General features: G+C 39.4%; 2 protein-coding genes across 2 annotated transcripts; one reads left to right on the top strand and one right to left on the bottom strand.

Moving 5' to 3' along the window:
- Positions 1 to 1106: 1106 nt before the first annotated feature.
- LOC115961258 (probable beta-D-xylosidase 7) lies at positions 1107 to 3396 on the top strand. The gene is made up of 3 exons (XM_031080264.1): positions 1107 to 1541; positions 2964 to 3133; positions 3309 to 3396. The coding sequence occupies exons 1-3, from the start codon at positions 1392 to 1394 to the stop codon at positions 3394 to 3396; spliced, it is 408 nt and encodes a 135-aa protein (XP_030936124.1). The 5' UTR covers positions 1107 to 1391.
- An 8077-nt stretch (positions 3397 to 11473) lies between these two features.
- LOC115961256 lies at positions 11474 to 12661 on the bottom strand. The gene has a single exon (XM_031080262.1). The coding sequence runs from the start codon at positions 12659 to 12661 to the stop codon at positions 11474 to 11476; it is 1188 nt and encodes a 395-aa protein (XP_030936122.1).
- Between the last annotated feature and the right edge of the window lie 9764 nt (positions 12662 to 22425).

Genomic DNA, 22425 nt, shown 5'->3' with positions numbered 1-22425 from the left:
GCATCAATTTTTTATTTTTAGTTTTTTTCCTAGTTAACACTATGAAGTTGCTTCGCTTTAAATTGAGAGGTGTTCAAGGAAACTCTAAAAATGGTGAGCAAGGAAACCCTGATCAGCATCTTCAAGCTTCGGCTTGTTGCAAGCATTTTAATGCTTATGATTTGGACAATTGGAATGGTGTGGACCGATTTCATTTTGATGCTCGGGTAAGTGTTTCTACTTTTTCAAGAATGTTTTTTTTTTTTTTTTTTTTTTTGCTCTTTCCTGTTTTTGTTTTTGTTTCAATGATTCCTCCTTGGTACAAGTGCGTTACTTTTTTTGTTTTAAAATGAATTTAATGCAAATTGGATTGGTGGATGGGCTTTTATTGTGTCATGGCATTTTGTTCTCATGATTTGTGGGTTTTGTTTAATTAATTCTTAGTTAATGATAGAAATAATTGTTTTTCATCGGTTTATCTTTTGAGTTTTGTGTCTGTTTGGAGGTAAAAAAGCAGCTTCGAAAGAAAACTAGTAAAAGAAAAGTAAGCCACCAGAGAAATGGGATTCTTTTTTTGCGTAAATGCATTTTTAGTCCCTACATTTTGGCTTTTTTCCATTTTAGTCTCTACATTTTAATTTTACCACTTTTAGTCTCTAAACCAATTAACGCGTGTTATTTTCATCCTTTCCATCAGTCAGCCGACAAAAATATCTGAAGTGGCTGACAGAGGAATTAAAATATTATAACAAATGCCACATCAGCATCTAATTTTTTTTAAGAATAATTTATCAATTTTAACTAAATAAAAAGAAAAAAACAGATTTAAAAACAATAATACATAAATTTAGATCAAATTTAAAAACACAAAGAACACAATAACAAACTATAGATCCGTATAAAAATTAAACATGAACAATAAACATGAAAAGAGCTATCCCAGCCGTGGTCGACTCTCATTCACTCTCATTTTATACTTCTTTTTCTTCGTTCTTTCCAGATCCATTACTTGCTCTATTTGTGTTTGTATCTTTCTTTTCCTTCTTTCTTTTCAAATCCATGACTCTCTTTTTCTCTCTCTCGGTTCTTGTTTCTTTTCAAATTTTGAATTTTTGATCTTGTGTTTATGTTCAAATATCAGAAACTGATGGGTGTGGCCATGGATCTCGACCATGGGGTGGTGCGATTGCCGATCTGCTTTTAGGGTTGCTTGAGAGCCATTCGGGCACCACTCCGGTGATTGAAGAGAATAAGGCGTAGCCTTTGGACTTACCGGAGATGCGGTTGGTTACTGCCTTGCAATCCTTGGTGACCGCCTTTGGGTTTTCTCAAACCTAAAAAAAATAATCAAATCCAAAAATTATCAAACCAACGGCGAGTAGATCTGCTTATCCCTCTTCTGGGTTTTGATCATGGAGGCTTCGGTGCTTGATGGGCAACATGGATCAGAGAAAACAATGGGCAACACAGCATTTGCCCCTTGTATGTGTTGTGAAACTCAGATCAGTGGTGGTGGTTGTGGTTTCCTTCCTCACCATTCACCGCCATCAGCCACCATCAAGGTAACCTCCTTGATCTCTCCCTCTATCTCTTCTTTTCTTGGACTCACCCACTCGGTGCCTCTTTCTTTGATTCGTGATGGTGTGGGGGGTTTGGGTTGTTCAATGGTTCAAAATATGTTTGAGTTGTGGTTGAAATTTGATTGTAGGATTTAGTGGTGATGGATCTGGTAGTGGTGGTGCTGGAGGTCATTCGGGTTTGGTGCTGGTGGATATGGGTTAGTGTGGCAGATTGTAGTGGTGGTCATTGGGTTTGATGGTTTAGGTTTTGATTTTTGTGGAAGAACACAACACCCATTTTTTTTATTTAATTTGCAATTGATTTTTGGTGGAAGAATGTATACAAATTTTGGAATAGAAATTCTTTGAGTACTGTTCTTGTTATTTGGGTTTGTGTTCTTATTATCTGGGTTCGTGTTCTTGTGTTCTTATGATTTGGGTTCATGTTCTTGTGATCTGGGTTCATCTTCTTATTTATTTTTATTCAAATTTGATGTATTTTTATGTTTTAAATTTTGTTTTTATGTTTTTTAATTTTGTTAAAATTAATATATATTTTTTAAAATTAGATGCTGACATAGATGCTGATATGGTATTTATTATTATTATTATTTTGCCACGTTAGCGTTTAGCATGCCACTTCAGATATTTCTATCGGTTGAATGACAGAAAGGACGAAAATAACACGCGTTAATTGATTTAAGGACTAAATGTGGTAAAATTAAAATGTAGGAGCTAAAAGTGTATTTACGCCATCTTTTTTTACAAAAGTTGTAGTACATTTGGGACAAAATAGATATTTCCAATAAACATTTATATAATTATAATTAACCTGTGACAGACTGATAGTGTTGTCTTTAGTGTTTACAAAACCGCATCCTGTTTGGTTGTGAAAAAGTTTTATTAATGAATTTAATACTCACTAGACTACTCTACCGACCTGAGTGATACTATGGGCACTACTCCAATGCACCATGGTATGAACTTGAATTTTTTTTTTTTTAAATAAAACAATTATATGAACTTTGAGTATAAGATAAAATAAATAATGATTAAAAATATTTATTTATTTATTATATTATTGGTATCAAATTATAATCATTATCACATCATTCATATTTGGTTTTTATTAACCCACGCCCTTAACATCTATGTTAGTAAATCATTTTAAGAATTTTTTTTATAGAAAACTAATTTTGGTCGACAATTTTTTTATAAAAAATTTATAAAATAGATTACCTTGACCGGATGCCTTCATATATTACCAATAAACATTGTATTAAAATTATCTATTTAACATTTTCTTTTGTGTTTAAGTCAAGTCAGTTTCACTTCAACAGATTTTCTGTACAAAATCTTTATCTACAACACTGTAACAGCAATTACATTCAGCTTTTAGCTACTGATATTTTACCTGGGTTTCAGGTCTCATTGCAAGATTTAGCAGACACCTACCAACCTCCTTTACAGAGTTGTGTAGAGCAGGGGAAAGCTAGTGGAATAATGTGTGCCTATAACTGTGTCAATGGGGTCCCAGCCTGTGCCGACTTCAATCTCTTATCCTTGACTGCTAGAGGAAAATGGGGTTTCAATGGGTAATTATCATTATGTTATTCTATGCATTAATCAATAACAACGTGTGAAGAGGATTACCAAAAAAGAAAAAGTTATGTGCAAAGAATTGTTGTTTGAAATGATAATTTGAGGAGTTGAAAACCCCTTACATGCAAATAATTGCTGACGAAATTGCTACTTTTGAAAAATGATTAGCTACATAGTGTCAGATTATGATGCGGTCAAAATCATGTTCGATGGTCATGGATATACCAAAACACTAGAAGATGCTGTTGTTGATTGATGAAGCGTGAATTCGTAAGTCGAGGTGGGCAGATGGAACTCCTTGTTAGCGCGAATGTATCTTCTATGAGGGTCACCGGTGTGGTGCCTGCCACAACGCCTCCGATGTCAAAGTTAGAACAGAAAAGCACTTTGTGAAATGAGAATGGAGGGATAAGATAAAAATGGGTACTTTCTTAGAGTGTGAATATATATACTTTCTGCTAACAATGTGAGGGCTTTATATATGTGATTTTGGTTGCTAGCCGTTGGGGTGTTAATGCCTTTCTTAGTAACGTCTCTTGCCCAATAATGGGGCTTTTAATAGGCTCCCAACGGTCTGCTCGGCTGGTTTCGTAACTGCTCAAGTCACTGGCTAGCTTCATTGAATGATTTTCTTGCCCTCGTTAGTGATGACTGATTTCCTCGTCAATAGGGATGACCTCGTCATTAGCGTTGACTTCGTCAAGGGAACGTAAACTCGTCACTCCTATCAGTTGCCCCCCAGGTTCTGTGGTCGTTTGTGACGTGTCATGAGGACCATAGAAGATAAAGAGTTTTCCTGAGTTGCTTGTCACTCTTGGGGTTCTGCTCCGAATTTAATGCATGGTGGTGGCGCAACACGCAATGTGGCCACGTGACACATGCTGATTGAGGGCGTTAATGGCATGACCCTTGGGTTTCCCGCTATTTTTTAGTTTCCTTGGATTTTTGGTTTCAAAACTTTTCTTTTCCTTCACTTTAATTTTTGCTCTGAGTATTATTTTTCTCGTTTATTCCTGCGATTGCTCCGACCTTGCTCCGGCAACGTTTCTCTTCTAATTTTCCTGGCTTCAATCGTTTTACTCTTCAAGGTACGCTACTCTTTTTATTCCTCTTCTGTTCCCCTTTCCTCAATAATCTTCTTATGAGTTCCTGATTTTTCTTTTGCCCTTTGCTTTTGTTGTTTTTTGTGTTTGATTTTTGGGTTTTTAGGATTGTATTCCCTTTTCATGGTCAGTTCTGCTGAGGTTAGGGTAGCTTGCCCCTCGGTCTCTTTCTTTTTTGCTCGTTTAGGGGCGGCTTTGGGTGTTTCCGGTGACTTTTTCCCTTTGGTTGGGGACTATATTTTTGAAGGTTGTGGGTTGAGTGTAGTTTTAGGGGAACTATCTCCAATATTAGGCCAGTCACTTGCTTGGTTTGAGGGCGAAACAAAAAGGATGTTGGAGGTGAGATCTAGCGATCTAGAAACTGGGTTGTCGTCCAGCGAAAGCCCGATGGAAGGCGATACAGCTGTCTCCGTCCCTCGTTAGGTTAGGGCTTTTTACACCCTTGGGGAGGAGTGTGGGCTGGACGCTGACATCGTGGCTAGGTTCAAGGATAGATTTCAGTTTCCTGCGCGAGTCCGTGTTCGTCGGCCTGGTACTGAGGATCGGGCCTGCCACTTCTTCCCTGGTGAAGTATGCTTCTACGAGGCTGCTTTCACTTGTGGGCTTAGACTACCCGTCCATCCGTTGGTGATGGAGCTTTTAGGTTATTTTGGTATTGCTCTCGGGCAACTTATGCCCAATTCATGGAGGATAGTGATCAACTGTATGGAGATATGGTTGGCCACTAACGAGGATATGATCAAGGTGAGTGTGCTCGTCTACCTTTACCGCCTAAAAGAGTCAAAAGAGTACGGGTAGTATGAGCTAGTCCCTTGGGCAAGGAGAACTAGAATCGTCAAGGGTTTAGCCTCGTCATTCAGGTATTGGAAGTCCCGTTTCTTTTTCGTGTCCAGGGACGATTTTGAGACCCCTTCTAGCGAGGCTTGGGGTGATATCCCAAGGTTGCTTCGTCGGTGGGGAACCCCAAACTTAGGTGTGTCAATGTTTCTCCTCGTCTGTTAATCTTCATTTTGCATATGTGGTCGTCCCTAATCCCTTTGGTCATTTCTCTTGGCAGTTAAAAGACGCCCCAAGTTAAAGAGCAAGTACCAGGGTCGTGTTGAGAAGGCAATAGAATACGCCAAATCAATTGAAAGTTGGGAGGACCTTATGGACCCACGGACGCTTGCATTCTATTGCTTAGGCCCGGACCCATCTCCCTACGTCTTGCGCAGCATCAATATTGAGGAAAAGAAGAGTAAGTATTGACTTCGTCAGTATTCATTTTCTCGTCTGTACTTGGATCTCTGAGTTTTTTTTTTTTTTTAAAGAGATGACAACCAGGTTTAACAAGGACATGTACGCTAAGATGAGGTCCAAGAAGGACGAACCTTTGGCGAATATTGGGAAGAGGGTGGTCCGTATCACGGGGAAGGGTCCGTCCGTTCCCCCAGCTACAGACGCCACTCCCATCGTCTCTAGAGTTGAGAACGTACGGACAGCTTCTCCGGCTACCTCGATTAAGGAAATCCCTACCCCTTCCTCCAAAAGGCAACGAGTGTCGGGTAAGGAGAAAGAGAATGAGAAAATGGGTTCGTTCATCTGGGATGACGAGGGTGTGGCCGTGGAGCGAGCACACGGTGTTATGAATGCTGAGGACCTCAAGGTCTTTTCCAGAGTGCCCCTTAACGTAGTTGCGAGTCAGCACGTGCACAGGATCGTCCAGGTAAAAACACTTTTGCATTCCCTTTGTTCCCCTTATATGTTTTTTTTTTTTTTTTACTAATGGACTTAGTTTCCTTCATCAGGTGTTGGGGGAAAGCCTTTACCTTGCTTTGGAGTGCCTTACTCAAGAGGCTAAGGTGGCGTCTCTGGCATCCAGGATGGAGGCTTTGGAGAAAGAGAACTCCACGTTGAAGAAGAAGCTTATCGATTCAATGGATGAAGCTACCACTCTGAAGGAAAACGTCAAGGCCTTGAATGCCGATCTTAGGGTTGAGTGTCAGTTAAACCTTGAGAAGGATGACCAGCTTCAGGTGGCCAAAGAAAAGCTTAAAACCATTGCTGCTAGGTCCGTCGAAGCCTTCTAGCAAACTGAGGAGTACTCCACAGTGCTCTTCAGTTGGTACTTCAAGGGCTTCGAGCTCCTACGGAGGTACCTTGTCAAGCATCCTACTGGAGTCGACCTGCTGAGCCTGGACCTTGAAGTGGTGGATCAAGAGATGGCTGTGGACGAGGCTGCTCAGACTTCGGCAAGGTGATGCCCCTGGTGATTCCCTCCCATCTAGTGACGTTCCTGCTGCTGACGATCTTTCTACTGACGTTCCTATTGATGCCCGGACCTGACACTTGTGTAAAAATATATCTTGTTGTGTATGCCCTTTATGTTTTGGGCTTTTTGATAGCAGTTTTTTTTTTTTTAATCTATTTTGAGAATAATGTTTCTTGACCTAGTGTTTTATGGGTCTTTAGAAAGAACAATGATAATTGCCCGCTGTTTTTGGGCTTTAATTGACTTTATGATTTCGCACTTACTTGTTTGGATGATTGTGCTTTTGTTGGTACCTGACATGTTTGTGGTGTTTTGAGTTCATCCATACCTTGTACTTAGCATAAATTTCTTAGCTGTGATCTCTCCATTCGTCAATGATTTGTTACTTACTCACGACCATTTAGAAGGGCTTGGATACAGCCTGAGTGTTGTTTTGATTTGTTGCAAGGTTCTTGTCCCTTTTCTTTTTCTCCTCTTTTATTTTATTTTTATTTTTATTTTTATTTTTTTTTTGTGTGGATTCGTTGGTAGCCTGAATCCGTCAAGCGGGATCTTGTCACTTGCACCTGCTAAAGGATTGTGCCTGCGTTAGTGGCTTGTTCTTGTCGAGGCGGGGTCTTCTTACTTGACTTATACAGATTCAAGGGATATTTATTGCGTTTATGGCTTCGTTAGTGACTTACATCCGTCAAGGCGGAATCTTATCACTTAGCCATTTTTTGGTGACGTACATCCATTTAAGGAATCTTGTCACTTAGCCATTTTTTGGTGATCTACATCCATTTAAGGAATCTTGTCACTCAGGCTTTGTCAGTGATTTACATCCGTCTTGGCAAAATTTTATCACTTAGCTTTTATATGCCTTATACCTGTTGGAGGGATCGTCAGTAACTTACATCCGTCAAGGCGGAATCTTGTTACTTAGCTTTTATATGCCTTATACCCATTGGAGGGATCGTTAGTAACTTACATCCGTCAAGGCGGAATCTTATTACTTAGCTTTTATATGCCTTACGATTTACTAGACCTGCTTACACAAAGACATTAGAGGAATAATTCTTTTATTAACTTCAAGAATGAACATATCCGTTTATTACATCTACTAGTGGTACTTTTTTAAATGCTCAATGTTCCATGGTTGAAAGAGTCTTTTTCCGTCCATGGTTTCTAGGTGGTAACTGCCTTGTCTTGAGTAGTGAATGACTCAGTAAGGCCTTTCCCATGTGGGACCCAGCTTTCCTTGGGTAGGGTCTTTAGTTGCTGTGGTGGTCTTGCACAGGACGAGGTCTCCTATGTCCAGTCGTCTGAGTTTAACCCTCTTATTGTAGTATTCGGCCATCTTCAGCTAGTACTTCGTCATCTTGCTGGATTCATTGTCTCTTACTTCGTCCAGATAGTCCAAGTTGAGTCGCAATTCATCGTCATTGCACCCTTCTTTGAACGTCCCACGTCTGACGCTTGTTACTCCCACTTCGACTGGGATTACTGCTTCTGTGCCATAGGTAAGCCTGAAGGGGGTCTCTCCTGTTGGGGTTCTTGCTGTGGTTCTGTAAGCCCACAAGACATTAGGTAATTCTTCTGGCCAGACATCCTTCGCATCGTCCAGCTTGGTTTTGATAATCTTGAGCAGCGTTCGATTCGTCACTTCTATCTGTCCGTTTGCTTGGGGATGCCCCGGGAACGAGAATTGATTCTTGATTCCAAGGTTTGAATAGAAGTCTCTGAAATCTTGGCTGTCGAACTACCTCCCATTATCTGATATAATTGTCAAGGGAATCCCGAACCTACAGTTTTATATTCTTCCACATAAAGCTCCGAATTCTTGCCTCGGTGATCGTTGCTAGAGCCTCTGCTTCAACCCATTTTGTGAAGTAATCAATAGCAACTAGTAGGAACTTTACCTGACCTTTACCTTGGGGTAATGGGCTGACGATGACGATCCCCCATTGTGCAAATGGCCACGGGGAGGCTATCGTCGTTAGTCTCTCTGTTGGAAGCCGTTGCACATTCCCATATCGCTGGCACTTGTCGCACCTCTTGACGATTTCAACAGCATCCACCTGCATAGTTGGCCAGAAATATCCTGTTCGTACTACCTTGTTCACCAGGGATCTAGGGCCAGTGTGGTTACCGCAAACTCCTCCATGGATTTCTTCCAGTATGTATCTAGCTTCTTCTTCGTTGACACACTTCAAGTAAGGCATAGAGAAGCCTCTCTTGTATAAGGCGTCATTAAGGATCGTGAACTTGGCCGCCCTCTTCTTGACCTTTTTAGCTTCTTCTGTGTTCTGAGGGAGGTGCCCGTCCTGGAGGAAGGACATTATGGGTGTCATCCAGCTGTTTATGCTCTGGATGGTAAATGTTGGGACCTCTTCAATGCTGGGGTGTTTCTGGACCTCCATCGCCAAATCCATGCTAATCTCCCCTTTTTCTGATGACGCTAGCTTCGAGACTTCGTCTGCCCCTATATTCTGACTTCTTGGGATTTGCACGAACTCCACTGTGTTGAAGTCCCGAGTTAGATGTTTCGTCAGCCTGAGGTACTTCTGCATCCTTTCTTCCTTCGCTTCGTACTCCCCTCTGATCTGCCCGATCACTAGCTTCGAATCATTTTGGATTAATAGGTTCTTAGCTCCAAGTGCCTTTCTAAGCCTCAATCCCATCAGTATCCCCTCGTATTCAGCTTCATTGTTAGTAGCCAGAAATTTTAGTTGGACCCCATACTTCAGCACCTCTCCATCGGGGGCGGTTATGACAACCCCTACTCCCCCCCTCCTTTGGGCTGACGAATCATCAGTTTGTATCATCCATCTATCAACTCCGTCGGTAAGGCTGTCTTCGTCCGGAAGGGTGAACTCTGCGATGAAGTCCGCCAGAGCTTGCGCCTTGATTACTGTTCTGGGATGGTACTCGATGTCAAATTGACTAAGTTCAATGGCCCACTAGACCATTCTTCCGGCTGCCTCAGGCTTGTTCATTGATTTCTTGATCGGTTGGTCCGTAATTACAAGGATGGGGTTTGCCTGAAAGTATTGCCTTAGCTTGCGTGAGGCTACTATTAACGCAAACGCAATCTTTTCAATCCTTGGATACCTGGATTCAGCCCCTTGGAAGGCTTGGCTGACGTAGTAAACTAGGAGTTGCTTCGCACCCTCTTCTCTAATCAGGGCTGCACTTACTGCCGAGGCTGACACTGCCAAGTATAAGTATAGGTCTTCCCCTTCTTTGGACGGGCTTAAGAGGGGTGGACTGCTCAGGTAACGCTTTAGTTCCTGGAACGTTGCTTCGCATTTGTCGGTCCAGGCGAAAGCCTGTTTCAAGGTCTTGAAAAAGGGTAGACATTTGTCTGTAGCTCTGGAGACGAACCTGTTTAAAGCTGCTATACTTCCTGTGAGTTTTTGAACTTCCTTGACGGTCCTGGGTGATGTCATGTTGATGATGGCTTGCACTTTCTCTGGGTTTGCTTCTATTCGTCTTTGGGACACCATGAATCCCAGGAATTTCCCTGAGGCTACCCCAAAAACACACTTACCTGGATTTAACCTCATTTGGTATTTTTTGAGGGTGGTAAACGTCCCCTTCAGGTCGTCCAGGTGTGTGAGCTCTTCCTTACTTTTGACGAGCATATCGTCCACATATACTTCCATGTTCCTTCCGATCTGTTGGCCGAACATTTTGTTCACCAGCCTCTGGTATGTAGCTCTGGCATTCTTTAATCCGAAAGGCATTACCTTGTAACAATAGAGTCCTTGACTCGTGATGAAAGCAGTCTTCTCCTGGTCTTCCTTAGCCATCCTTATCTGGTTATATCCCGAGAAAGCGTCCATGAACGTCAGTAACTTGTGCCCGGCTGTAGAATCCATAAGCTGGTCTATTCTCAGTAGAGGGAAGCTATTCTTTGGGCACGCCTTGTTCAGGTCTGTGAAGTCTACACACATCCTCCATTTTCCACTTGCTTTCTTCACTAGGATGATGTTCGTGAGCCACTCAGGATAGTACACTTCCCTGATGAACCCTACCGCCAATAGTTTGGTAACTTCGTCTGCAACTGCTTGATCTTGTTCTGGGGTGAAGACTCTTCGCCTTTGCTGGACGGGTTTTCGCTCCGGATCCACATTCAACTTATGCTGGATGACTTCTGGAGCTATGCCCGGCATGTCCTCGTGGCTCCATGCGAAGACGTCTATATTCTCTTTAAGGAATTGGATAAGTTTTGTTCTCATCTCAGGGCTTAGCGTCGTCCCTATCTTTGTCGTCTTGTTCGCTTCTCCTTCAGCCAGTTCCACTATTTCCAGGGCTTCCATTTTGTCTTCGTCCTTCTCTTCAATCATCCATGTGTGGTTCTCCTTCGCAGCCAGGACGACTTGATAACATTCTCTGGCCAGGACTTGATCTCCTTTTACTTCGCCAACACTGTTATTTGTTGGGAATTTCAACATGGCCGCTTTCCATTTGTTGAGTGTGGGCCTGCCAATGATGACATTGTAGGATGAGGGACAGTCCACCACAAGGAAGTCTAACTGACGGGTCAATTGCATCGGTTAGGCCCCCACTGTTATTGTCAATGTCACTATGCCCTTAGGGTATACCCTGTCTCCACTGAAGCTGACGAGAGGGGAGTCAAACGGGCGCAGTCTCCTTGGATCTAGCCTTAGCTGCTGGAAGGCGGGGAGGTAGATGATGTCTGCAAAGCTTCCGTTGTCCACGAGGATTCTCTTGGTATTGAATCCCTCTATATTCAGCATTATGACCAAAGGATCATTGTGGGGCTGTTTCACTCCACTAGCGTCTCCTCCATTGAAGGACATGTCCTTGTTTGTTCGTCGCTGCTTAGACGGAGGTATGGTGTGGACACTATTTACTTGCCTCTGGTGTGCTTTCTTGAGGGATTTAAATGATCCCCCTGAGAATAGCCCTCCTGTAATCGTCTTTATCTCCCCGATCACATCCTGCAGAGGTTAGGACGGGCGGTCGTCATCTTAGGAAGAGTACCCATGTTGGTTCTTGTTACCGTCCTTGAACTTACTATATTCTCCCTTCTTCACATATTTCTGTAATTTTCCTTTCCGTATCAACTCCTCTATCTTCTCCTTTAGGTCTCTACAATCTTCCGTGTTGTGGCTGTGATCTTTATGGAATCGGCAGTACTTGTTCTTGTCACGGACATTGGGGGATGAGTGCAATGGTCTTGACCATTTGAGATAATGCTCGTCCTTGATCTGCGTTAAAATTTTGTCAACTGGCATAACCAAAGGAGTAAATCTTACCGTCTGAGGACCTTTATCATCTCTCTTCCTATTCCTGTCATTGTTCCGACAATCTAGACGCTCTCTCTTTTGACCCTTACGGCCATCTTCTTTCTTTGCCTTGTCTCCTGGCTTCCCTACATCCTTTATGGCTGCTAAAGCATTCTCAGCATTCATGTACTTCTGTGCCTTCAGGAGCATTTCTGCCATCATTTTTGGTGGATTCTTTGCGAGGGAGGCCACGAGATCTCTGGATCTCAGTCTCGCTTTGAAGGTCGTTAGCTGCACCTTGTCATCGGCTTCGTCCACCTCCAAAGTCTCCCAAGTAAAGCGTTTCACGTACGACCTCAGAGTTTCCTTCTCTCCCTGCCTAATGGTGAGTAAGTGGTTTGCCGGCCTCTTTGAACACTGTCCCCCTATGAAATGATGCAAGAAGGCATTGCTCAACTGCTCGAAGCTGTCTACGGATGAAGTCGGCAGCTTTGTGAACCATTCCCTTGCAGCTCCTTTGAGAGTGGTGGGAAAGGACCGACACAGTATTTCGTCCGATGGCTGTTGAAGACCTAGAGTCGTCTTAAAGGTATTAAGGTGATCCTGAGGGTCTTTGAGTCCGTCGAACGGCTCAAGTTGAGATAAGAGAAACTTTGACGGTACAGGGCATTCAAGTACCGCCATGGTGAAAGGCGAATCCGTGGCCCTTACCATTCTGTCTACGCTTCGGTTCGTCTTCTCCTTAATGGCGCTCCTCAGTTCGTCCATCTCCTTCCTCATTTCTCGAAGGAGATTTGAATTCTGTTCATCCGGAGTAGTTGGCCTCTGAGGGGTACCCCTCCTGTGGCTATCCCCTTCTCCTTCCAGGTTACCTTTGGACCGATTCTCTTCCTGTTGAGCCTGTTGGACCTGCTGGAGTCGTAGCTTCATTTCCTGGTTTTGCTTGGTGAGTTCTTCAATGGTGGCTGCAAGGGCTTGAACTTGCTGGGCTAAGGCTGCAGAATCTGGATTGGGTTCCATCTGAATGTAGAGGGTTGATGGAAGCTATGTTTTCAAATATGAATCTGAAAATGTCGTCCCCACAGACGGCGCCAAACTGATGAAGCGTGAATTCGTCAGTCGAGGTGGGCAGATGGAACTCCTTGTTAGTGCGAATGTATCTTCTATGAGGGTCACCGATGTGGTGCTTGCCACAACGCCTCCGATGCCAAAGTTAGAACAGAAAAGCACTTTGTGAAATGAGAATGGAGGACCAAGATAAAAATGGGTACTTTCTTAGAGTGTGAATATATATACCTTCTGCTAACAATGTGAGGGTTTTATATATGTGATTTTGGTTGCTAGCCGTTGGGGGTGTTAATGCCTTTCTTAGTAACGCCTTCTGCCCAATAATGGGGCTTTTAATAGGCTCCCAACAGTCTGCTCGGCTGGTTTCGTAACTGCTCAAGTCACTGGCTGGCTTCATTGAATGATTTTCTTGCCCTCGTTAGTGATGATTGATTTCCTCGTCAATAGGGATGACCTCGTCAATAGGGATGACCTCGTCATTAGCGTTGACTTTGTCAAGAGAACGTAAACTCGTCACTCCTATCATTGAAGTCTTGAAAGTTGGTATGGTGGGATCCCATTTCTTATTTTCTTACCTAATGCTAGAAACAAATATTGTTCTTTATTTTTGTTAATCACAAAAATTACAATTTTGAGATTTAACCATTAATTTGGTCTCTATTATTTTTAATTTGCAATCAATTTTCATTATTGAATTGATGATAGAGGTGATGGGCTCTTATCAAAATATAGAGATTATAACAATATTTTTAACTTTTCGTTTTTTTTTTTTGGTCATAATCCATATGGTTTGAAATAACCTTACTTTTAAGGATAATCATTAACCCCACTATAACCAATCAAATTAATTCAACTATAAAAAAAAAGAAAGAAATTAAATCTTCCTATAGTGCACATATATCTTATTTTCTTTATCTATTTGCTTGCGTCTGTCTCTTGTCATAAATTTTCGCATCATTTTATTCCTACTTTACTCCTTTTATCCTTTTCCTATCAATTGGACCCTCGACTGGTTGTACACATGATCAAACCCATGAATGTGGACCATTACTAATCGTGTGGCCCACCAAGGTGTGCTTAGTTTTTTGTCCTAAATAGTTGCAAAAGTCAATAATTACCAATAGCTGGTCCAATCCAGCTAAACTGCCTTATGGCAACATTGGTCCAGACCAAGTGTGTTCCAAAAAGCACCAAGATCTAGCCCTTGAAGCCGCTTAAAATGGCATTGTCTTATTAAAGAACCCTGATAGATTACTCCCATTACCAAAATTAAAAACCTTGTCCCTTGCTGTAATAGGCCCCAATGCCAATGCACCACAAACAGTTCTAGGTAACTATGCAGGCGTTCCATGCAAATCTATAGAAATTCCACTAATTATAGAAGAAAAATTATAAAAGAAATTCCACTAATTATAAAAGAAAAATTATAGAAGAAAAATTATTCATTTCCCTCAAGTGCAGCTTTCATAGTGTACTTCATTTTGCAATGCAGGTGGAAGATTGCCTGTGACTTGGTATCCACGAGAAAACTTCAGGCAAACATAGATGCGGGACAAAGGCACTTGCTGTTAGGGTTGATAAGGAGGTGCGTGTTTTTTCATTTTCTTAAACCTTAGTATATTATATGTTGTGATTAATTAACTATATCTATCTAATACTCGAATGTTAATTAATTAGACAAATAATAATGACGGTCAAGTTCCCGAATTGGCAAAAATCTTCAAAGATGTTCATTTCAATCCAAATACAAATATGTGGATACACCATGAGGATGAAGCAACATATGTATGTGTATCATTCCATCCCTATCATGTTTGTAAAGCTATAACATATGTAGTATTAATGTTGTGATTGTTTGTTTTTTTCTCTCTTTCAAATGATAGGAAAATATTCTCAAAGTGCAAGAGGATCATTGTCAAGATCCTAATGCAATTCCCCTTACACAAGAGGAGGTCTCAAACTTGGCTTTTAAGAAGAAGTTCAATATTGTAAAAGGACTTGGCATGAGACCTTCCTCTTCTCTAGTAACCACTGCCTCATCAAATTCTTCGGTGGAGTATATCCAACGGCTAGAAAGTGAGATAATTGAGCTCAAAGAGGCAAGAGCTAGGGACCAAGAGGAGTGAGGTAGGGACCAAGAGGCACAAGCTAAGCAAGAAGAGGTCCAAAAGAATATTCTTAACTTTTTGAGGAGCAAGGGTTATGATGACGCTCTTGCCTATGGGGGTGGTTCATAAGTTAAAAAACTTATTGGTTAGTACTTTATTTTAGCAATTGACCCACACTACATGGTGTGACTACTTTTTTTGATGCATTATTTGAAACTAATTGCATTATATTACACTTGAAAATCTATATTTGCTTTCTATAACTTATACATTAGGAATTGTGATTTTAATTCATTGGTGCGGCTACTCTTAATGCATTGTTAGAAATGTTTCTTATAACATAGATAATGTTTTTACTTTACAATTTTAATGTAGTATTGTTTTTATATTTGTGCAGATTTCTTATTGGTGGCTTTTAGGGGATTTACTTTTGGCATTACTTGAAGACATATGAAGACATCTTCCATTAGTTCTAATTATATTATGCTACACTTTTTGTATTGTTATAAAACATCTTGAGTTATTGTATGTGTTACAAAAAATTATTGTATGGAATGAGTTTGAATTAGATACTTGTTTTATTTTTTACTTGTGGAATGTATGGATCTTTTTTTTTTATTTTTTTATTTTTTATTTTTTTTATAAATGTGTTATTCAAATGTGAGGTTTTAATAATGTAATGACAGGTTATAGGTTAATATCAAAGCCATGAAAAAAATAAAAACAGAAAATAAGTTTTAGTGATGAATTTTTCCGTCACAAATATAGCAACAAAAAATTTTTTTAGTGATGAAATATTTCATTGCTGAATGTAGCAAAATTTTGTAAGAAATGGTTTTAGGGACGAAAATTTTTGTCGCTATATGTGCTTGGATTTTCTTAAAGATAGTTTTAGTGACGAAGAATTTCGTCACTAAATATGATTTAATAAACTAAAGTGTTTTTAGTGACGAAATATTTTCGTTAATAAATAGTGTTTTTAGCGAGGAAAACATTTAGCGACGAAACGTTTTCGTCGCTAAAAGTTTTTGTTTTTTTAAACAAATCGGACTTTTAGTGATGAAACTTTTCATCGCTAGGACATTTAGCGATGGGGTTTCAGTGATGAAATGAGTTTCGTTGCTAATTAGTAGATTTCGTCGCTAAAGGTCCGAACTTTTAGTGACAAATTTTTTCATCACTGAAAATACATTTTGTTGTAGTGATCTCCCTCCAAACTTCCAAAAAACACTGTAAGAACTTAATAAGAGCTAGCCATGTTGTTTTCATAGTTCATACCATCATTTCATATGTATAAAATATAAATAGAACATTCAAAATTGCCTAAAACTTGGTTTCGTTGCTGGAAAATACAATAAGAGCTAACATATAAATAAGAGAAAATTTAGAATCTTGTAATTATGATATTACATCTACTCGCATACAACATATTACCCTTTTATTGCATTAAACACACCAAACATGATGTTTGTCAACAGCACAAGAAAAGACTAAGTAATGCTACTCTCATGTATCAAATATATAGAGTATTCTTTTTATAGTTCATAGAACTCATAATTATGCGGAACTCATATACCATAAGAGAGAGAATACATATGTATCTTACGCTTTCTTTGTTTCAGCGATGATGTTTTCTAGAAAATGAATCATTTTTCAAAAAGCATTTTCTATAAAGCTATTTGATTTTCTTATATTTTCTTAAATGAGTTGAAAAATAATCTTCTAACTTCCCTTATTTAGCTTGCTATGAGATAGAGTTGTTTTTCAAAAAAAAATTTAATAGAAAAAAAATCTCTAAATATAAGTCATACTTTTTATGTTGACAAAAAATAGTTTTCATTTGACTTATTTTTATTATGCTACCAAACACTACTATCTTTACACCAGATTTTCCACTCAAAACAAACAAAGCATTATTAAAATGAGATATATCTTCATCTTTCTTGTGTTGTACATAGAATAGGAAATACTCCACATGAGCCATCGCATGCCCAGGCCTGCCTATATATATATATATATATATATATATGAGCCCAGTAAATTTTTGAATGGGCTCGGCCTATAATAGTCAATACAATCGGAATTCAAATTCAAATTCAACTATCAAATTAAAATTTCACATAGATTCATTTACCATAATAAAGATATAATAAGATTCAAATCTATCATCTTCCATATTCTAAAAATAATAATCTTTCACCCCCCGCCCCGAAAGGAATATATATAACTGAAGAAGTTAGAGTAAGTGTGTTTTAAGAGTCCCTATAATCTTTCCTCTTGATCCCTATAATCGATCATAATGTAACTCCAATTATATTAATGGCGCCATTTATAATTATGGATCTATAGTTTTATGAAAATATTGACTGAAATTAATACCAAAACAAATCAAAATATTTTATTTGAAACAATATTGAATGCAATTCTAAACTACTATTGTCTATTATGATTTTAATTTTTAATATAATTTTAAAAAAAAGTTTTTGATGTTTCAATCGTTTAAGTGCCAAAATTTTCAAATGATAAATGTTTGTTGTTTCCCTTCATTTTTCTAAGAATGAACTTGACTTTGCTATGTAGTTTTAATTTTATACTATGTTTTCAAAAAAAAAAAAAAAAAAAAAACTATAATCTAAATTTTCAGTTAAAAATTAGTGAAAAACCTTCTTTTTTGGCAACATTATGATAAAGGTTTTCATTATTAAATATTATAGATATAGATTACATTCAATTTTCTTATAGAAACTCTACCAAGCCAATTCCCTAGATGTATTGTAAAGCATTTGAAGAACAATCGTGATTCTTAGAAAGCATTTGAAAAAACATAAGCCTGTGAATAATGTCGTTTAATGCAAGACCTATGTATTGTAAAGCATTTGAAAAACATCTGTTTTTCTAGTTAATTATTTTGTGCTAAGTAACATACTGACATTGACATGTGCATATGAATAATTACTGTCGTTTGATGCAAGAAAATTATCTATACGTGTTTCGGTAAAATGTGTGGAAAAGTAAAGATTGAAAATTGAAAACTCAAAATTGGGTCACGTGAAAACGTTTGGATATAGCTTATTTTGCTGAAAACTGAAAACTAAAAATATTGTAGCAAAACAATTTTTAAATGTATAAATAGTGTCGTAGGACTCATTTTTAATATTTTTTTTTCTGAATAAAGTGGTTGTGGGTCCCGTGAACAGTGCATCCGGTTACTGTTCATTAATGAAATTACTGTGCATTTGCCTAATTGCACTGTTCATGACCCATGAACAGTGCAAGAGGAGCTGAAAAAAAAAAAAAAAAAAAAAAAGGCGTGAAACGCCAGAAATGTAGATGCAAGGGTAGAATAATTTCTACCCAAATGCTCACTGAGTCTCATAATAATCTCTTTCTTTAAAGTTGGGTATTATTATAATTTACAAATTACAACATATATACTACGTGTTTGGACCAAAAGCTTAAACTGATAGAAAATGATGAATTTAATTACTTAATTATTATTCTAACACTTCCCCCTTGTGAAGTAGGAAATTAATCCATTACATGCTCCTCTTCCTTGGCTCAAGTGGTGAAAAGAGGAAACCATGCTAGGATCTCTTGATTTATCTGCTTGGAAAGAAGGATGCAATAGTGGGAGTATTGGTTGCTTGGATTAGCTAGGATGTGAAATTTGGAAAAAAAAAGAACTATAAATGTGACAGATATAAATCAAATCAAGTATCTTCCCTTCATTTTACAAAAATAGCTCCAACAAAGTAATTTCAAGATTCTAATACATTTCAACTTCTTTTATCTGAAAAAGTTATCAACATGAATGACATCTACCCAAATGGATCCTAAATCTGAATATTACATAGAGATAAGTATACGAGCATTAACAATAAACCTTACCCTAATTAATGAGGTTCTCTTAAGTCTAACATCATAATTAATGAGGCAAAAGACAAACCTTGGTAACAAACGAAAGCTCCTCACAGGTGGCTTTTAGGCCTTTTTCAAGCTCCTGCAACTAGCTTAGTGACAGACATAGGATCCACAACAACCAAAATAGCATTAAAAGAAAAACAAGTTGGAAAGGGGTAGTTTTGTTCACTAATACCCAAAATCGTAATGCTAAACCAAAAATCAAAACATAAGTTTTTTTAAAAACTTACCGTTAGGGAGATTGAGAGAGGTCCAAGTGAGATTGAGAGAGAGGTTGTTTTGTTTTTGCAAGAAAACAACAAAATATCAAAATCCCATGAAGCAAATCCCTCAAAAAAGTCCATTTAAACCCAAAATCGAAACACAAAATCGAAAATCGAAACCCTAAACCTAAAATCGAAACCTTGAACCAAAAGTTGAAACCCTAAACCAAAAATGGAAACCCTAAAACAAAAATCAAAATTTAAAAAACTTACTGCTAGTCGGCCTTAAGAGTGTCTTGAGTGAGATTGAGAGTTGGAGAGAGAGAGAGAGGGAGAGACCCAAGGCAGCGCCAGTGATGGAGGACTGGGCTTTGTCAGTGCCGATGAGTAGGATCGGTGATAGAGAGGGCGTGAATAGTTGGGAGTCGCAGATTGGGTCTAACCACGGCTTAGGGTGTTCAAAGGGCTTAGACAGAGAATGGCTTAGAGTGTTCGAAGAACTCAAGGGTGTTTTTTGTTTTTATACTGGGTCCTATAGCCGTGTTTACATAAACGTAGCATAGACATGCTTGAAGCCGCGTTTATATAAACGCAGCTTCAGGGGTGCCTATGGCCACGTTTTACTCTTAAACGTAGCTTTAGGACAGACCTATAGCCATGTTGTGTAAACACAGATTTAGGACATATTTAAAAAAAAAAAAAAAAATCAGATCGGTCTATAGTCGCGTTTTTCAAATGCTGCTTAAGCCTAACCTAGCAAAACGCAGCTGAATTTCCCTATAAACGCGAATACAGAGCTGATCTTGGGCTGTGTTTAGTGCATGCGGCTGTACTTCTGGCGTTGTAGCTGCGTTTGTGTGAAATGCGGCTCAAACACACTCTATAGTTGCGTTTTTGTAAACATAACTTAAAAGAACGCAGCTAAAAAACACGTTTTTTGTAGTGTAGGTATAAATGTGTTAGGTAATTTATACTCCGGTTGTGCCAATTAACTAAATCATTAAACCTAGATTATTTAATCTAATTATCAATATGGCTATGGTTAAACAACAAAAACTATTGTTTAAACAATACAACCAAATAGGCCAACCTTTCCAAGTACAAACTCTCACCTAAAGGCTTGTGGCCCTTTAGATAAAATTAATGGAAAATAACATTGACTGAAATTGACCTCAGGAGGCTTTAAGCCTTTAACATTTATTTAGGGAAGTCAATCAATGTGCTAATGCACTTACCAACTTGGGTTCTATGCAATTCTAATATTATTATTTTGTAAGATATTTTACTGCCAATGGTGGCTAACTCATTATCTTTTGACAAAGTTGAGAACTCTTTTATAGTAGAACAACATATGTTTAATATTATTCCTCTCTTTCATCAAAATATATATATATATATATATATATATATATATATATATTATTCCCCTCGTTACCCCAAAAAAAAAAAAAAAAAAAACGTTGATTGGAATGATGAGTCATAGTGCAATAAGATGTTCAGTAAGTGTCCTATAAAAAAACAGAAAGATATATAGTAACAACTGAAATGAGGAGTCATTGTGTGATAAGATATAGTAACTTAGTCTAAGTGGTATGGCTAAGATATATAGTAACTTAGAAAGTGGTATGGCAAGTGGTAGTAATGCCCTATCGTGGGTTAATATCATATTTTGACTCTCTTTTTTAAACAATAAAATTTGGAATTCGGAGCATCTATTGTACAATTGCAATGTCTTGTACTTTATATTAAAAAAAGCAAGATTTGAAATTTTGAATACATTATCTACATTATTATTGTGGGGCCCGGCCCAAAAATAATGGGCTATTCCAAATTCAGGCCCGTCCGAGGAGCGTCCTGTCCGAAGAGAAACCACATATGAAGCATTACTCAATCCCAATAACGCCAAGGAAACCTGTCCGAGGAGTAACTCCTCTTCGGACATCAGGAAACCCAGACGAGGAACTCTCCCCAGCCAATTCAGTTCATCCTCCCAACATATAAAATGAATAAAATCCAAAATATCTCACGGAAAGCTACCACCACATTAATTGCGCCCCAACCACCCTCTTGGCCGCATTAATGAGGAAAAGACCCCTGAACAGTACCACCTTGGCCTCTGCAACTCACAAAGGGAGTGATAAGGGCGGTTGATGGGACAGGTGCTCAAGTAGATACTTAGATGATCAACAAGTGTAAGGTTGAGATGAGAGGAGGAGAACTATATAATGTAGTGGAGTCCCTCAAAGAGGGGGACGGAAAAAAACGGTATTCAGGACTAAAGAAATATAATCATACGTTAGAGATCCTTCCTTGTATTTTTTATCTTCTGCAACAATATTGTCCGTGCATCAGACCGAATAGGCTCATTGAGGTTAAGTTCTTTCACCCATCCTCTACGAATATTTATTGTGGGTTGCGCCTTGGGCCAAAGCCTGATCAATAAAATTTGGGCCAGGAAAATCGTACAACTACAATTGGCGCCGTCTGTGGGAAGAACTAGGGCATCAGCTAGCGCAATGGTCGAGCATGGCAGAACCAGGTCCGCACCAGGAAGATCCTCACCAAGCTAACTCCCAACGGACACAACCCGCCGAGTCCTTGAGGCAAAATAACCTAACCAACCCAGGCGGTAGGGGGAATCGTGAGGGCAGTGTGCATACTATCCGGATGAGCCAGAGTCACACTCAGATAGGAAGTCACGTGTCTCAGAGGCGAAATAGTCACCAGGCCATGCAGTGAGAGATAGATGACCTAAAAAGGAAGTTACGACGTGTGTAGCGAAGACGATCTCCCTCTGACTCAGGCGAGTCTTCTAACGCAGAGGATGCGAGTTACAGACAAAGGTCAAGAACCCCCCCAAGTGAAACCTTTTCTTACGAAAGGGAACTACGCCCTGTACGGAAGTATGAGAGCCCATCCAGCAAGGGTTCGGGAAACGACGCCATGAAGAAAGCGCTGGATCAGGTCTCAAGGTCACCCTTCATGAATAGAATCGAAGGGGCTAAGCTGCCTAGACGCTTCAACCAACCGGTGTTCGCCATCTATAACGGCAGGACAGACCCGGTAGAGCACGTGAGTCAGTTTAACCAAAAAATGGCGATTTACTCGCAAAATGAAGCCCTAATGTGCAAAATCTTCCCATCTAGCTTGGGATCGATGGCAATGAGGTGGTTCAACAGCCTGAAGACAAACTCCATAGGCTCCTACAAGCAGCTCACTCAAGCTTTTTGCTCCCGTTTCATTATAAACACCAGAGTCCCTCGACCTCTCAGTTCGCTACTATCCTTATCCATGCATGAAGGAGAAACCCTGAAAGCGTACTCGGATAGGTATTGGGAGGTGTATAACGATTTAGATGACAACCATGATAACGTTGCTATCAGCACGTTCAAAA

Source organism: Quercus lobata, chromosome 9 (genome assembly GCF_001633185.2).
Source record: "Quercus lobata isolate SW786 chromosome 9, ValleyOak3.0 Primary Assembly, whole genome shotgun sequence".
Classification (NCBI taxonomy): Eukaryota; Viridiplantae; Streptophyta; class Magnoliopsida; order Fagales; family Fagaceae; genus Quercus; species Quercus lobata.
The sequence above is the reverse complement of the archived record's forward strand: the minus strand, read 5'-3'. Positions and strand labels throughout refer to the sequence as shown.